General features: G+C 43.0%; 1 protein-coding gene across 2 annotated transcripts in view; it reads right to left on the bottom strand.

Annotated features, from left to right (window-relative positions):
• Positions 1-1,046: 1,046 nt before the first annotated feature.
• The window catches only part of dapk2b (death-associated protein kinase 2b), a gene marked incomplete at its 3' end in the record, with an annotated part of 47,767 nt that continues 29,798 nt past the window's right edge, over positions 1,047-19,015 (bottom strand). Inside the window, exons 6-12 of one of the 2 annotated variants that reach the window (XM_084334530.1) lie at positions 18,265-18,313; positions 18,150-18,176; positions 17,911-18,063; positions 12,786-12,831; positions 10,310-10,399; positions 5,315-5,398; positions 1,047-3,063 (exon numbers count right to left, since the gene is read on the bottom strand). In XM_084334530.1, the coding sequence (XP_084190656.1) occupies positions 2,986-3,063; positions 5,315-5,398; positions 10,310-10,399; positions 12,786-12,831; positions 17,911-18,063; positions 18,150-18,176; positions 18,265-18,313 (527 nt within the window). Of the gene's footprint in view, positions 3,064-5,314; positions 5,399-10,309; positions 10,400-11,465; positions 12,090-12,785; positions 12,832-17,910; positions 18,064-18,149; positions 18,177-18,264; positions 18,314-19,015 lie in introns of those variants that run through there. The other variant, XM_084334529.1, reaches the window with a different exon arrangement.

The raw sequence follows: 19,015 nt of genomic DNA, 5'->3' as shown, positions 1-19,015 counted from the left end.
TATCGGCCGATACCAAGTACCAATCCGATACCCATTGTTCAATTAATAATAATTAATAATAAACTGTAATAAACTGCCTCACTGTGTGGAAGAGACTGGGATCATTCTTTTGTGCAAGGCAACATCAGGCTTGATTAAAACATTACTTTCCTAACTTAGTGAAACAAAATGTAACAAATGAACAGATATAAATGTACTCAATTGTTATTTCTTATTTTATTTCTTCTTATATTATTATAAAAAAAAGAGTTAAACAAAAAAAAATCCGATATATATATTCTTTACTGATACCCGATCAAGCTATTTTAGTCATATCGGGGCCGATATCCGAGATCAATATCGGATCGGTGCATCCCTGGTTCCAGGGATCTAACCTGTGACTTTCCATGTTCACTTTCTTAACCTCTAGGAAAGCGCTCATAACAATGACACCTCTTGATTGATTGAAAAGTTTATTAACGGATTGCAGAATGGGTACAGTACAGTACAGCTCAATACATACAATTGTTAAGGGGATGCAGACCAGAGAAAGACTTTCGTCTTGTTTACATCAGGGTCCCCCATTTTCAATTCATCATAACATATACGACACACACGACATACAGATAGACAGTACTGCTACATCTATACATTTATGACATACCAGATTTGCACATACAGTACTGTTTGTGATACAAAAAGTGTCCAGAAAAAGAGTGTATATACATTTGACGTAGAAACTGTACATTGGAGGAGGTTGGGTAGGTGGGGTGGGTGGGTGGGGGGCCACCCCCAACCACAGACAGTTTGCCCTCCTCCCCTCTGGGAGGCGCTCAGTTCCAGGACCGGCAGGCTCAGAACTGCACCACGTGACAGCCCCCCACCCCCCGGATGCAAACTTAATTTTGTTGTACTCTATACTTGATTCAATCAAAATATGCCAACCTTCACCAAATCTTCATGCAGTCCTGTGTAGCTCAAAGGGTAATAGGTTTCATTTCTCACTGGGGCCACACATGCAAAAATGTATGGACTTATAAGGTGCCTTAGTTAAAAGCAGCCACCACATAACGCGCACATAACAAGAAGCATCCGATGGTCAAATGTCCAGGACTATTTAAATATAACGAGGTATATGATCCTTCTGTCTTGAACACGATTTAAGAGCTGCTAATTACTAGGTGATTAGGTCAATGGTGTTTAACCTCATTATGAAATGCTGATGAGGAGGGCAAATTATGTCAAGTTGCAACATGTTTATTCATGTATCTTTTAAACACATTTCAAAGTACAAATACATACAGAGGAACGGAAAGATGGCATTCCTGTTTACAACAGTAAAGACACTAGTGACATTGAAATCATGGACATGGGCAAAACATTTATATTTACACCATAAATATAACAAAATATATCCAGACCTAACAACGGCACAAAAAAATTAATGAAATAGTCAGATTTCTTTTATACACTTACTTTTGTGATGAACCAAAGACAACATTGGTCCCACTGGATATGAGCAACAACAGGAAAAAGAATAATACATCCAGTAAACAAGCTGATGTATGATGTATCCCTGTATGATGTACAATATCAAGGCTTTTTCTTTTTTGCAGCGATACACGTGATACATTCTTTTTATGCAGGCATTGCTGAGATAAGCAGAACAACGTGTAAACATTAGGCTATGAATATCTGCTATCAAGTTGTCTCCCTGCAAGTCTCTTCATTTAAAACAATCACTTTCTTTGACACTGTCATATACAGTAACTGGAACACAACTGGCAATGTAAACGGCTAATTGTGGTGCATGCAGCCTATAAGACCTTTCAAATAAAACAATGATCTAAGCCAGCGTTTCCCAAACTCTGGGTCGCGACCCAAAATGGGTTGCCAATAAAAAGTAAAAAAATAATAATAAAAAAAATATATTCCATTTTTTTTTTATAAAAAAAGCTGTAGATGTGTTGATTCAGTTTGGCACCACATACTTATGTGAATCTGGGTTTTCTACTCTAGCATACCTGAAAAACAAATACAGAAACAGACTAAATGCTCAGCATGACCTCAGAATAGCACTTTCAAAAACCAAGCCCAGAATAGATCTGCTGGTTGAAAACTTCAACCAGCCACATACCTCTCATTAGATTTCATTGTGCCATAGATGAAATATTATACCCCATCTATCATGATGTCAGGTCAGTAGAATTTTAAAATAAGCCAGTACAAATTAATCAGAATGTTGCTCAATGTTGGGGTTTAAGGTTGAGTGACGGAGGGAGGGGGTAAGAAATGGAGAGTTGAAAAAGGGGTGAGAAATAGAAAGGAGAGTAGAACATGTTTGTTCATTTAAAAGTGTTACAAAATTGTATGTTATGAGGTGGTGAGCAACTTAACATTACACTCTGATTATTGCTGTGATGTACTTTTATAATTAAATAAATACATTTCATATACATTTGAAATTCATGGTTTGTTCTTTATCAGTAGTTTATAAATGTATGTTATGGTAATTCATAATGTATTTTTGTAAGTTTGGGTCCCGGGGAAACACCAAATTTCTCTTTTGGGTCTCGAGCTGAAAAAGTTTGGGAACCCCTGATCTAAGCAATTGTGAACAATCCAATGTCAGTTGGCAGTTGAGGCACTTTTAAGACCAGAGTTAAAAGAGGAAAAGCAGCATAATCTTTTGTATACAGTAATATTTGCTTCTCCATCGCCTGTCAACTATACAGTAAATGCCTGCATTCTAGTTGACAGAAATAATGTAGGAAGCACACAATACCTTTCCAGAACGCTAGGCAACACATTGAAAACAGTCTGTTGGTATCTTTGATCACAGAGACAAACTCATTGCCTGCACCGTGTAGACTGCTGCATCTACTGCATACCTCCAAATAAATAGCCTATTTATTCAATTTGATATGTATTGATGAGTCCAGAGTCCACTGTTTCTGGAACGGACACATCCTCAGGTTCTAAAGGTGACAGAGCAGTGTGACCCATTCAGGAAGTGCTGCTTCTCTTTCTGGCCCTCGGCCTTCTCCTCACGACATCCTCGTCTTGGTCACTTTCACAGTCCTTCTGAAATAATCCAACACACAAAGTATTATTTAAATTTAGTCATTTAGCTGACACTTTTTAAATTGTATTATTTTCACTTCAGGTATTGATTGAAGAAGTGTGTTATCTCTAACAGAAAGAAGCATTTCATACAAAAGTATTCTGTATTTCTGTATGACAACTAATAAAGAAACTCTATAGTCAAACCGTGTCAATTGTTTGTTCTGCTGCCCCTCCTTGTCCCTCACTGCCCCTCCCTGTCCTTCCCTGTCCCCTGTCTCTCCCTGTCGCCCCCTGTCCCTCCCTGCCCCCTGTCTCTCTCTGTCCTTCCCTGTCCCTGTCCCTTCCTGTCTCTCCCTGCCCCCCCTGTCTCTCTGTCCCTCCCTGTCTCTCCCTGCGCCTCCCTGTCCTTCTCTGTTTCTCCCTCTCTGCCGAGTCTGTCCCCTGTCTCTCCCTGTCGTCCCCTGTCCCTCCCTGCCCCCTGTCTCTCTCTGTCCTTCCCTGTCCCTGTCCCTCCCTGTCTCTCCCTGTCCCTCCCTGTCTCTCCCTGCCTCTCCCTGTCCCTCCCTGCCCCCCTGTCTCTCCCTGTCTCTCTGTCCCTCCCTCTCTCCCTGCCCCTCCATGTCCCTCCCTGCCCCCCTGTCCCTCCCTGTCCTTCTCTGTCTCTCCCTGTCCCTCCCTGCCCTGTCTCCCTATCCCTCCCTGCCCCTGTCCCTCCCTGTCTCTCCCTATCCCTCCCTGCCCCTGTCCCTCCCTGTCTCTCCCTGTCCCTCCCTGCCCGTGTCTCCCTATCCCTCCCTGCCCCCCCCCCTGTCTCTCCCTGTCCCTCCCTGCCCCCTGTGTCTCCCTATCCCTCCCTGCCCCCTGTCCCTCCCTGTCTCTCCCTGTCCCTCCCTGTCCTTCACTGTCCCTCCCTGTCCTTCACTGTTCCTCCCTGTCCTTCACTGTCCCTCCCTGTCCTTCACTGTCCCTCCCTGTCCTTCACTGTCCCTCCCTGTCCTTCACTGTCTATCCCTGTCCCTCCCTGTCTCTCCCTGTCTCTCCCTGTCCTTCACTGTCCTTCATTGTCTCTCCCTGTCCCTCCCTGTCTCTCCCTGTCTCTCCCTGTCCTTCACTGTCCTTCACTGTCTCTCCCTGTCCCTCCCTGTCTCTCCCTGTCTCTCCCTGTCCCTCCCTGTCCTTCACTGTCCCTCCCTGTCCTTCACTGTCCCTCCCTGTCCTTCACTGTTCCTCCCTGTCCTTCACTGTCTATCCCTGTCCCTCCCTGTCTCTCCCTGTCTCTCCCTGTCTCTCCCTGTCCTTCACTGTCCCTCCCTGTCCTTCACTGTCCCTCCCTGTCCTTCACTGTTCCTCCCTGTCCTTCACTGTCTATCCCTGTCCCTCCCTGTCTCTCCCTGTCTCTCCCTGTCCTTCACTGTCCTTCACTGTCTCTCCCTGTCCCTCCCTGTCTCTCCCTGTCTCTCCCTGTCCTTCACTGTCCTTCACTGTCTCTCCCTGTCCCTCCCTGTCTCTCCCTGTCTCTCCCTGTCCCTCACTGTCCCTCACTGTCCCTGTACACTTTGAGGCACTGTTGTCATTGTAATGTATTATGTGTGTCCAGGGGCTTCCCTTTACCTTCTGGAGGCCTGAAGCAGAATTGATTGGGGGGGGCACCCCTCCCCTTCTTACCACCCCATGGGATTTTAAGTCAATCCTTTTAACACATCAACAGATGAAGACGTTTAAAGGATAAGCCCAGTGTATTTATTTTTTCTTTATTGTTGCCTTTGAAAAGACCAATGAATGGCAACCATTTTAAACTGAGGAAACATAGGACTGTGGGAACGTAGGGCTGTGGGAACGTAGAGCTGTGGGAACGTAGGGCTGTGGGAACGTAGGGCTGTGGGAACGTAGGGCTGTGGGAACGTAGGACTGTGGGAACGTAGGGCTGTGGGAACGTAGAGCTGTGGGAACGTAGGGCTGTGGGAATGTAGGGCTGTGGGAACGTAGGGCTGTGGGAACGTAGGACTGTGGGAACATAGGGCTGTGGGAACGTAGGGCTGTGGGAACGTAGGGCTGTGGGAACGTAGGACTGTGGGAACGTAGGGCTGTGGGAACGTAGGGCTGTGGGAACGTAATCTTGGTAACATCCTCAGTATTACCTCTTTATCTCACTGAAATAAGTTCAAGGTGACACAGCCTCTTATGACTTTAACCCCTGGAAGGAGCCAATACTCACTGACCTGGATCAGCGATAGATTAGGAGATGACTAATGCAACAGTGTACACCTACCTCATTGTCGTCAGGCAGTTTAGGGTGGCCCTTCCTCATCATGCGTGTTAAGTGGTTGCAAAGAGACACAATTCTAAACGACAGCTGTAAAAAGAAAAAGAAAAAAAGAAGATTATATTAAAGTCACAAAAAATAAATCCTTGGAGATCATCCCCTCTGACCTCTGATTGGTGGACGACGATTAACGGTGCACTCGTTGGTATCGTGGAATGAGGACCACGTAGATTCAATCATGTGCGTAAAAAGTGAGGACCCAGCAGACTCAACCATTAACTCATTCAGCGCCAGTCACGATGATAGTCGGGTTAACTCGCCATCGCTTGAGCGCCAGACCAAGTATAGTCGGGTTTTAATCGTTATTTCTTTTATTAGCGATATCCATTCATCCAGCCTGATGTTATCGTTGGGAATGGGTCTGAGCTCGCAAAAGGGCAAATACCGCCGCCTACGCCTTCCAGTTGGTATTGCACCCCATTGGTAATGGTCTAGTTTATTTTCTGGGACGATCCAAGCCGTGCGGGCGGGGTTTAAATACTCAGGCGAGGTAACCTGTTTCAACGATACATCTGCAAGGCTGCCCCCCCCCCCCCCCCCCCCCCCCAATATGCAATGCTGTTGAACACTATATATAAATTTGGTCGTTGATCTGATATGTCTTTCTACCACGATCGCGGTTGTGTGTGTGTGTGGCTGTGTGCCGCTGAATTTGAGGAGGCTGCGGCGGAGCCCCGCGGTCCAATGCTCTTTTCATGTATGCACGAGGAAGGATAATAATGACAATCTAGCGTTGATTTGAGGAAGATATGATAATCAGGCGAAAAATTCAACGTGTTTAGTGTATTCCACTAAAACGCTATTATCTGTCTTTCTCTGGAATTACTCAGAGGCACCCAAAGTTATACTCATATTCAAAAGGCTATAAAACGGAAATGTACCGATGAAAAAACAATCCGTTTTGTACATGTTGACTGGATGCAACTAACTGATAATCGACGGGTGTATTAGACCCATAGCTATACTTTAAGATATATTTTAAGGACTCGCAAATCTCGCAGTCCCCCCATTGACTCACAGCGGTGGGGAGAGGACTATAGAGTTTCTTTATTAGTTGTCATACAGAAATACAGAATACTTTTGTATGAAATGCTTCTTTCTGTTAGAGATAACACACTTCTTCAATCAATACCTGAAGAGGGCGGGGCTTGAGATTGGTCTACATTCTACACGGTCCACATTCCCCATTCCAAATTATGTGAAATCTTCCTGAGTGTACCTTTAACTCATTCACTGCCAACGACGATTATACTCGTTATTGGCCGCCAATCGTTGAACGCCAACAACGAGTATACTCGCTATTTGATCGTTATTTCTTTTATTCGATATTTCTATTCATTACAGGCCCACTGACTCGGGGTTAACATTGGGAATCGCATTGAGAATGCCTAGGTGCAATACCGGCCGCATCACGCTAGACGGCGGTATCGAGCACCCTTTCTAACATTGTATCCTGGGCTGTGGGATGGCCAAGGGTTTCGGGTTACATTTTTCCTAGTCGGGCAAGACGAACTGTTCTGCCGGTTACATTGAAGCCCGTCAAATATGCCCGATCCATATGTTATGGTGGATTATGCCATCGAGCAAATGGACATTGGATATACCAGATGGCGATCAAACAATTGGAATATTCTTTTTGGATTACTCCCGGGCCACAGGTAAGGGCGATTTGACGTACATTTTAGCTTGATCCTCCAATGCTTTCATACCGATCGGGCTGATAACCGTTTTTAGTAGGGATGTTCGATATTGGCTTTTTTACCGATATCCGATATACCGATATTGTCCAACTCTTAATTCCCGATACCGATATCAACCGATACCGATATATGCAGGGTTCCCCCCCCCCCCCCCCCCCCCAAAAACGGAATAATTTCAGGTAATTAACACTTTGGTCGCCAGGCTTATATTCTTAATATACCATCCTCCGCCAGCTCTATTTGTCTATGGAGAAGTTCCCCTTCTTTGCAGGGCTATAACTTTTTAAATTGTATTGCTAAATTGACATTACTATGGCCCATTCAACATCAAGTATCTATTGTTCAGGGTGTAGCAACGTTATACTTTTTCATTCACATATTCATACTAAAATACGGTCTAAAGTATAAGTATGTTTTTATCGTTTTCTGCAGCTTTCTCCAGAACGTGATTTATAGCCCCAAATGCATTATATTGATGATCAAATACAGTTTGATAGGAATCTGCGCGAGATAAAAAATTTCAAATGGACGTGCTTCTAGAAGTTACTACTGATCATCTGATGTTGACCGGATGGGGGGGGGGTCGTTTATAATTCCGTGGCCAACGTTAGATGATTCATATAGTGTGGGTGATATGATCATTAGAGCAGTTAGTATCGAACACGTTAAAAAATAATAATCTTACCGTAGCTTCCTCATAGCGTTGGGCGATGAGCGTGGAACAGAAATATTCCTATTATGGGATGTAGAAATATGCGATCCATTTCCAGGTTGTATAATAGTATATACGTCCAAATCATGTTGTTTATCGAGTTATTGGTAACGGATTGCTATCCGTTGTGTCTAGCTCGAGTCCTGGGACTATTATCGAGTGATCGGACCGAATTGGAATGAGCACCAGCTTCCATTTCCTGTTTCCGCTCTGGGCGATCCGCCGATTGGCCACCAGATGGCGCTCTTGAACCGTTGGAGAGTTGAGAGGGGATCAACAGTAGATCTCAAGTCTCCGGGGGAGAAATATGATTTCGATCACAGATTTTTGAAATATTGATATCAAAGACGTGGTACGGCGTCTTTGGCAGAATGAGCATGGCGGGGAATGACGTGGTACAGCGTTTTTGGCGACCATAGTGTTAACATTACTTATTACATGGCGTTTTCACATTCGCCGAAATGCTTGCTTGTGATTGGTCAATAGTGCTCGTCAGAGGTCCGTTATTACTCGATAACGGACCTCTGCCCCAGTGGCGAACCACATAACGCGCTGAGTCGCGGCACGGCCGACCCGGGTTCGATTATTATTATTATTTGCCGAATGTCTTCCCCCCACTCTGTCTCCCGTTCCTCCTCTCTCTCTCTCTACTGGACTGCCCAGTAGATAAAAGCGATAAACGCTAAAAAATAAATCTTAATTAAAAAAATAAAAATAAAAAAATAATAATAATCTTTTATTTTTTTAAAACCGATACTGATCATTTCCGATATTACATTTGAATGCCAATATCGACCGATAATATCGGACATCCCTAGTTTTTAGTGTTCAATGCGAATGCTGTTACTGACAATCAACCCCCCCCCCCCCCCCCCCCTTTCATGCATTCATGATGGAACATAATACCTATAATGTGGATTTGATTCCGGAACAATAGCGGGTTCAGGCAAGAAACGGCAACGTCTACAATGGAATCGATGTACTGCCATAACTAAGGTTCTAAAACCATACTTATATTCACCACGGTATAACATGGGAACGTATGGATGGAAAAATGATCTCTTGTTTGCATCTTGACCGGAAGAAACTCAATGTCAAATGACTATAGTATTGTATCCATGGCTATAATATAGAATATAGATTTAGCTCTACAAACAAGGTGACTAACTCCCATCGTTTACAGCGTGGCAGTAGCTACTACAGGATAAGGCTAATCCCAGGCGGTCAATGAGTTAACTGTCCTGTAATGCAGGACAAACCTTCATGTCAAGGACCCACAAATTGACACGTAATTGACCAAGGACCCCTGTTTGATACGATTATGACCCCCATCTGACAAAATCTTTGCTGTTACATGATTTAATCCAGAATTCCACAACTGTTTATACTGTAGGTGGAGAGATAACAGAGGAGAGAGCAGAATAGTCATTCTTATACACTCTCACTTATACACTTTAATAACAAGTGAAGATTATATTAGTGCAATGAAACTATTCCCAATTTTGAACCCCTGGAACCCCCTTAACTCATTGACCGCCGAGCCCCTTCCGGGAAATTAGGCCTAGTACGCCACGCTTTAATCAATGGGAGGACGGGGATATTTGCGAGTGCTTAAAATATATCTTAAATTATGGCTATGGGTCTAATACACCCGTCGCTTATCAACGACTTGCTTGCAGTCAACATGTATGAAACGGATTGTTTTTTCATTGGTACATTTCCGTTTTATACCGTTTTGAATACGAGTATAGTTTTGGAGATTTCTAGTAATTCCAGAGAAAAACGCGATAATAGCTCTTTAGTGGAATACACAAAACACGTTGGAATTTTTCGGCTGATTTATGAATCGTTTTAAAATAAACGCTAAATTATCGATAGTATATGTGTCCTTATGCACGATACAAAAGCGGGCAGAAAAATCACTTATCCGTGCCTTGCTCAGCGCCAACGGCACGCACACACGTTGTGATCACTGTGAAAAAAACATCTGATTAACCCAAAACTGGTAACATAGATTCCTTACCTCACATCTGATGTTCTGCAAAAAGATTAATCCAATTCCTGATCGCCATTCCAAATATTGATCGCGTTTATTGATCCAACGTTATTTCTCCAAAACACATAATCCACACTGCTCTGAGTGTCCCCAGTCCATCTGTTATAGCTGATACTGCATGCCCGAGAAGGAAAACTTGGACTGGAGTTTTTTTTATGCACATCCCCAGCCAATCCAATCCAATGATGTGCAATACCATCCGGGAGACGATAGGCGGCGGTATTTGCCCTTTTGCGAGCTCAGACCCATTCCCAACGATAACATCAGGTTGGATGGATGAAAATGAATGGATATCGCTAATAAAAGAAATAACGATTAAAACCTGACTATACTCATGATTGGTGCTCAAGCGATGGCGAGTTAACCCGACTATCATCGTGATCGGCGTTCAATGAGTTAAGGACCTGTGCGGGTCCCCACCTCCCCGGGCCCCACTTTGAGAACCACTGCTGTAATGTTTGTGAGTTTTGTACCTTCCACCTGCGCCTGGCGTACTGTCTCCTGAAGTTCTCCAGGTTGACCACCGACAGCCTCTTCACCATGGCCTGCCGTGGGTTGTAGGGCTAGAGGGACAGGCGGACGAACCAGGTCACTAGAGCACATGTCACCGTGTGTCTTCTCAGTTAGCATATACTTTATATTAACACAATTATAGTAATGATAAATGTAACAGGTTGATTTGACTTCTGTAAAAAAAAATTACAAATTACGAGCCACAAGGATAAGGATAGATACATAGACATTTTAATTCAGTGCTTGGAAACAAATACACCAGTCAAAATGTCTGTGTGCACATGAAAAATAAATAAATAAGCTAAATAAGTGAGATGCGTACATCCAAGTGAAAAAATAACAAACACCAACAGGTAAAATGTGTCATATGCTGTACGTACTATACACTGGTATTGTGCTGCTAGAGAACAGCTTATGTTTATGTCCTGTCAGTTATTGATATTAGCAAACACTGCAAATAAACCTGGGTCCTTTTAGAATGTTTATGTAGTTGTCTATACTGTATCACCTGGGCAAGAAATATGATAAATCAAATATAGACACATTTTATTATCAATTAATATAAAATTATAAATAGAATCACATATAATGCCAACCTAAATGTAATGTTGGCATAGTGAGTTCATAAATCTTTTTTTAAATTTGGGTGTATCCAAATTTTACAAAAAGATTCAACCCAAAGTGCACATTTATTAAAGACAAACGAATGTGAAGATAAGATTCACTAATGAACAGATATGTGACTTCACACCTGAAGTGTAAACAACATAAACATACAGTAGACAAAAAGAGAATGGAATGAACAAATAAATTAATTTAAAAAGAAATAATGAATTTCTGCATTTCATTTTTTTTTTCAATAAAGAAATTCCTGGTTGACCCTGTTACACGGTAAAACAGAACATTAATTGAAAATGAATAGATCTTCATCATTCCATCTTTGATTACAATCAATAGCATATAATTAAATAAATACTAAGTGTTACATTAAGGTAAGCGCATTTCCCATAATGTTGGCGTGTTCCTTCAAATAAAATCAATGTACTAACTTAGTTAGTATTAAGTAAAAGCAGTTCAATATGATATTGAATATGTCTTCTTCTTTGTGCAGATAAGTTAGCCAGACTCTGTGGTCGGCTGTTCGGCCTCGGGGCCCAGTTCTCCTCCACAGGATGTGCGGAGCAGCTCCTGAAGAGCCTGGTTCACCCTCTTGTTCAGACTGCTGCTGAGGGCCTCCGGATGCAAGGAGCCCATCGCCTCCTGCAGCCACCGCAGCTCGGCGCTCAGCTCCTGCCTGAGAGAGCTGAGCCGGCCCTGCCTCTGAAAGTACTTCCCGCTGATGCTCTCCAGGCTGGCGTCCACGGCCCTCATGTCCTCCTGCAGCAGCCTCCTGGTGGCCTCCACCTTCCGGAACTCGTAGCGCACCCGCGACATCTGGTTCCTGGCACTCTCACCCTCCTTCTTGTACCAGGCCTCCTTCTCGTTGTAGATGGAGAGCAGCGTCTCCATGTCCCCCTGGAGGGTGTGGCGAGCCTCCGCCACGTCGGACAGCCCCGTTTCCATCAGGCCGACGTCCTCCACCACGTGGGCGAACCGCTCGAAGTTGGCGTACGTGTTGTTGGGGAGCATGCTCGAGTGGCACTGGATGGTGTACTCCTTCAGACGCTTGGTCTTCAGCTGTCCGGGCTCTGCGTCCTCCTTGGCCTCGGGGGCGGAGATGTCCTCCGCCTGGCCGTGGGACTTCAGACAAAGGGGCGGAGGAACACTGAGTCAGAGCCTGTCCCACTGCTTTAGAAGCACACGACACGTAGCGGTGAACATCATGGACGGACGCCGTGCCGGAGGATTAGTGTGTAAACCACAGGTAGGTGAGAGAGCCAGCCCAAAACGTATCTACTGTGAGTCTGTTATGTTCCTCGTCTCCATGCTTGTTCTACTCCAAAAAAAACAGAACGAGGCATAACGCCATTCACATGCATGTCAGCCATCAGTAGTGGAGCACACTCAGTGCTTAACAACACAGGATGTTAAATGTCAACACCATGCCGTTCCAGAAATGAGAGAGGTCCAGCTTCAGTTCTCTGTCTTTGGTCTTTGTTAACTAGCTTAAGTCAGAATGACAGTTTCAAACCACGCCGGCCAGAGGGAGACTATCAACTAGATGCAACACTGAGTGTTTTGACAGGTGAAAGATGAGAGCATGGTCTCAGAGGGGAGGGTGTGGTCTGTGGTATGTTTTGAAGAGGTGGGTGTCAACCCTTGAATACGGCACGTGTAGATCACTACTATTGATCCGCTTTATGCACATGTATAAACGCTGTTTAAGTAGAATATGTTTGGATATGTTTGATATCTTTGGAATGGATATGTTTGGAATGGATGACCACACAAAATTAGCCACACTATTATTAAGTACAAACCACATACAGTACATACCTTTATCCATGGATGGTTAAGGGCCTCTTGTATGGTCAACCGCTTTCTAAAAAACGATAAATAAACAAACAAAAGAAAGAGAAAGAAAGAAAGAAAGAAAGAAAGAAAGAAAGAAAGAAAGAAAGAAAGAAAGAAAGAAAGAAAGAAAGAAAGAAAGAAAGAAAGAAAGAAAGAAAGAAAGAAAGAAAGAAAGAAAGGCAAAACAAATTTCATGAGAGCCAGTGGCTGGGCAAGGAAGCACCACAATTCTGACCGACTCAGGAATAATTGAGTGCAACAGAGGTTTCACGGGAATATAATGTTTCCTGGAGGTATTTGAATGGGAACATGTGCAACAACAAGTCCAAAATCAGACCTAATCATAATATTACAGATATATTACAGATGTTACACAATGGTTTGGCATGAGCCGTCAGATTCAGATTAATTCAATAAACACTTTACTTGCGACATCCAATGATAATGTATTAAAGGAACACGCCAACATCATGGGAAATGTGCTTACCATCTTCTCCAGAGTCAGGCAAGAAGATAGATATCCAAGGGGATCAATAAAGGAATATAAGATAAGATAATAGACAGTCTCCTCCCCACCGCATGTATATATTCCCTCCCCGCCGTATGTATATTTCTCTCCCACCCACCCACCCCCTCCTAATGTACAGTCCCCTCCCCATCATATGTATATACTCTGTCAGGATCTAGGGGTAACAGTACTGTATATTTGAATACCGTTTATGTCACAAATGTATCAGTACTAAATACCTATATGTCCCTATGCCATAAATGTCATGTATGTTGTGTATGTCATAAATGTCTATATGAATTGAAAATGGGGGACCCTGATGGAAACAAGACAAACGTCTTTCTCAGGTCTGCATCCCCTTAACAATTGTATGTATTGAGCCGTACTGTATTGTACCCATTCTGCAATCTGTTAAATAAAGTTTTCATTCATTCATTCATTCATTCATTCATTCATTCATTCATTCATTCATTCATTCATTCATTCATTCATTCATTCATTCATAAGATCAGATATTCCTTCATTGATTCCCTTGGGGAAATTCAGGCATCATAGCAGCATGGGGTAGGGGGAGGGGAGGTACAGGTAGTAGAATACATACAGGTCACAGGATTATAGTACAGTGGAGAAGTACAAATAAAAATAGAATAAAAGGCAGTGTAAACAATATACAATATATCTTATCTTATCTCATCTTTCATCTGACCGTTCAGTAGAAAGCTATCCAACTGCAAGCTAGCACAAATTAATGGAAGCCGATACGGACCAAAAACACCTCTCCTGGGCCCTCATTCATCAACGTGGACTTTGACCTTGACCTACTTCCACACGTAAGCACGGAATTTAGAACTAGCGCACGCACAGGGAAGTCGGCATTCATCACACGTGCGTAAGCAGGCTCTACGCACACCTGTCATGATGAATCCCACCTTGGCCCTGCGCCGCAGCTCGTGCACGCTTTCATGTATTTGCATACCAAAACCGCCCCGACCAACCAAATATGGTCAGGCCCTCCCCTTCAAATACCATGAGGGAATCCCTGTGCGTGGAATGTTGGAGGATGGCAAAGCGAACGAAAAAGAGAAACTACACAGACACCGAGGTGGAGGTCCTCGTAACGGAGGTGGATAAATAAAAGGCTGATTTGTAAACGGTGATGTCAGATATCAACGGCTCCCTAAGACCATTGCTGCAATTCTGCCTGGACAGCTCAAAATACTAATAAAGACCGTTCGTTGACCACTGTTTGGCGTTGGTTGTGTTGTGTGTCATTATAACCGTGCTGTACAATATGAATGCCTTTATTAGTTGTGTTCGATTGGCTATATGATTTTTAGAGGCATCTATTTTGTTGTCGGCTAATAAAGACCGCGCTGGAATATGACTGCCTTTTCCCGTGTTGTTTGATTAATACCCACGGATTAAAGTTCTCCTCAATTCTATTCCAAATCGCGATGGATCTCCCGTCAATTTTCTACCTGCTGCATGATTTCTAGAGGCATACTACTACAATCTATTTTGATGTCAGTATTGGGTAGCCTATATAAACAATATAATACGAGAGCATATACAAGAACAATGAATCTCACTGCATGTATGATGTATCCTGCCTTTCAATACATGAACTTGAATCCCATCATATAGTCTGTCATTGCAATGCGTTTTCTATTCTTTCTTGTACAGTAAAAAGGGGGAAGAACACTATATTCATATGACTTATTCTGCTTACAGCTTCGAAATTCCACTTGTTTCGTTTAACGTAAAGCCTTTTAAATATAATCAAAACGTTCCCGTGTTTCGGCGGTCTGTGCGCAAAATAATAACGAGTTGAGCTTTATGATTTATGATGAATTGAAAATGGGGGACCCTGATGTAAACAGGACGAAAGTTGGTCTGCATCCCCAATTAACAATTGTATGTACTGAGCTGTACTGTACTGTACCCATTCTGCAATCTGTTAATAAACTTTTCAATCAATCAATCAATCAAGCTACGCGGAGCGCAGTCAGTCAGTAGCCTACACCCCGTATATTCCGATAACGCTATATAAACCATGAATGAATGAATGAATGAGAACTTTATTAACAGATTGCAGAATGGGTACAGTACAGTACAGCTCAATACATACAATTGTTAAGGGGATGCAGACCAGAGAAAGACTTTCGTCTTGTTTACATCAGGGTCCCCCATTTTCAATTCATCGTAACATATATGACATGCTGCATTCATTCTGAGAGAAAGATCTATTATTCCAAATGCTATTTATAGGGTTTTGACCATAATTACACTACTGTTGCTATTTTACAATGAACTATAATGAACTACGGTTCATAGAACATCCAGTGTTATTATGCACAGAAGCTCATTTCCTTGTTGTAATAATATATTCTACCACTGGGCGCGAGGTACGCCAGGTCCGAAATGTGCGTAGATGTAAGCACGAAGTCAAGTTCAAGTTGAAGTTGATGAATCCCACTCTTTGCTTAGAAATGATCGTACGCACGGGTTACGCACAGATCTGTGCGTAGAACACGTTGATGCATGAGGGCCCTGGGCCCTCATTCATCAACGTGGACTTTGACCTTGACCTACTTCCACACGTAAGCACGGAATTTAGAACTAGCGCACGCACAGGGAAGTCGGCATTCATCACACGTGCGTAAGCAGGCTCTACGCACACCTGTCATGATGAATCCCACCTTGGCCCTGCGCCGCAGCTCGTGCACGCTTTCACGTATTTGCATACCAAAACCGCCCCGACCAACCAAATATGGTCAGGCCCTCCCCTTCAAATACCATGAGGGAATCCCTGTGCGTGGAATGTTGGAGGATGGCAAAGCGAACGAAAAAGAGAAACTACACAGACACCGAGGTGGAGGTCCTCGTAACGGAGGTGGATAAATAAAAGGCGGATTTGTAAACGGTGATGTCAGATATCAACGGCTCCCTAAGACCATTGCTGCAATTCTGCCTGGACAGCTCAAAATACTAATAAAGACCGTTCGTTGACCACTGTTTGGCGTTGGTTGTGTTGTGTGTCATTATAACCGTGCTGTACAATATGAATGCCTTTATTAGTTGTGTTCGATTGGCTATATGATTTTTAGAGGCATCTATTTTGTTGTCGGCTAATAAAGACCGCGCTGGAATATGACTGCCTTTTCCCGTGTTGTTTGATTAATACCCACGGATTAAAGTTCTCCTCAATTCTATTCCAAATCGCGATGGATCTCCCGTCAATTTTCTACCTGCTGCATGATTTCTAGAGGCATACTACTACAATCTATTTTGATGTCAGTATTGGGTAGCCTATATAAACAATATAATACGAGAGCATATACAAGAACAATGAATCTCACTGCATGTATGATGTATCCTGCCTTTCAATACATGAACTTGAATTCCATCATATAGTCTGTCCACTATCTGCATGGTGTCATTGCAATGCGTTTTCTATTCTTTCTTGTACAGTAAAAAGGGGGAAGAACACTATATTCATATGACTTATTCTGCTTACAGCTTCGAAATTCCACTTGTTTCGTTTAACGTAAAGCCTTTTAAATATAATCAAAACGTTCCCGTGTTTCGGCGGTCTGTGCGCAAAATAATAACGAGTTGAGCTTTATGATTTATGATGAATTGAAAATGGGGGACCCTGATGTAAACAGGACGAAAGTTGGTCTGCATCCCCAATTAACAATTGTATGTACTGAGCTGTACTGTACTGTACCCATTCTGCAATCTGTTAATAAACTTTTCAATCAATCAATCAATCAAGCTACGCGGAGCGCAGTCAGTCAGTAGCCTACACCCCGTATATTCCGATAACGCTATATAAACCATGAATGAATGAATGAATGAATGAGAACTTTATTAACAGATTGCAGAATGGGTACAGTACAGTACAGCTCAATACATACAATTGTTAAGGGGATGCAGACCAGAGAAAGACTTTCGTCTTGTTTACATCAGGGTCCCCCATTTTCAATTCATCGTAACATATATGACATGCTGCATTCATTCTGAGAGAAAGATCTATTATTCCAAATGCTATTTATAGGGTTTTGACCATAATTACACTACTGTTGCTATTTTACAATGAACTATAATGAACTACGGTTCATAGAACATCCAGTGTTATTATGCACAGAAGCTCATTTCCTTGTTGTAATAATATATTCTACCACTGGGCGCGAGGTACGCCAGGTCCGAAATGTGCGTAGATGTAAGCACGAAGTCAAGTTCAAGTTGAAGTTGATGAATCCCACTCTTTGCTTAGAAATGATCGTACGCACGGGTTACGCACAGATCTGTGCGTAGAACACGTTGATGCATGAGGGCCCTGGAGTTTTAAGCTAGGCTAGTGGTCCATATAAGCTTCCATTAATTTGTGCTAAGCTAGGCTAGCTTGCAGCTGGATAGCTTTCTACTGAACATAATTGGTATCTACCTTCTTGTCTGACTTTGGAGAAGACGGTAAGCGCATTTCCCACAATGTTGGCGTGTTCCTTTAAAGAGGTTATAATAGTGTGTGAAGCATTATAAGCTTGTAAAATGTTATAAACTGCTTGGTCATGGATGCAGTTCCATCTTTGATACCTTGTGTCTTTCTCCAGAAGCTGTCTGATGAAGCTCTTAGCCAGTTCACTTGTACTGCTGAAGAAGTCTTCATCAAACTCATAGTTCATGGCTGAGATGTTTCCTAGCGTCTCCTGCTTCGTATCACCAAGAAAAGGCGAAGCTCCACTCAAGCTGGAACAACAAAACACACATCAAAGATCTTTCCTGATCTTTCCATCATTCTGATGATGGTAGATGAAAATTAAATCCCTACTTACAGTATATATGTAATGACTCCGATGCTCCTGTGGGGGAAAGGTTAACACAGGGTTAATCCAAAGAAATCTATTACAACCTGAGACGTTACAGTGACAGTAATAACAGGGTTCTTACCACATGTCTGCTTCTAATCCCAATTGCTCATAGTTGACTATCTCTGGAGCTGAAAATAGATACCACACGTTCCCACATCACAAACAACACTGGGCCAAAAAATAATCCTCCTCGTAAAATGTCAGACAGAAGTACGACGACTACATCGGCACGATGATTGACAAGCGAAAAGCAATTGGTTTTGATAGTCTATCAGTGAGCTGGATGCAATCCTACCTGGAGGGGAGAGAACAGATGGTGGAGGTAAACGGTACCCTACCCCCCCCCCCCTCACAGTGAGCTGTGGTGTTCCACAAGGAAGCATACTAGGACCGCTACTGTTCCTAATTTATGCAAATGACATGTCGTCAGATTGTGACTGCAACTTGTTCTTGTTCGCAGACGACTCAGCCCTGCTGGTCTCTGACAAGAACAAGTTACAGGTTGAAAAAACCCTCAGCTCGGAACTAAGCAAAATCTGCATATAGCTCGCTGATAACAAACTATCATTACACATGGGCAAAACAGAGTCCATTCTCTTCGGTTCAAATAACAAACTCAGCAAGACCGACAGCTTCTCAGTTACAGTGGGTGACAATATTGTCACAAGGAAAGATGAAATTACCTACCTGGGTTCCATCCTAGAGGCTAATCTTTCCTGTGACAAAATGGCATCCAATGTAATAAAAAAAGTCAACCAACGAACTCGATTCTTGTACCGGATCTCCTCTCTGGTAAACAAGAATACCCTGAAGACTCTGGCAGGAGCACT

Source organism: Notolepis coatsorum, assembly GCF_963971535.1.
Source record: "Notolepis coatsorum genome assembly, chromosome: 18".
NCBI classification, from domain to species: domain Eukaryota; kingdom Metazoa; phylum Chordata; class Actinopteri; order Aulopiformes; family Paralepididae; genus Notolepis; species Notolepis coatsorum.
Note: the sequence above shows the minus strand (reverse complement) of the source record. Positions and strands in the feature narration are given on the sequence as shown.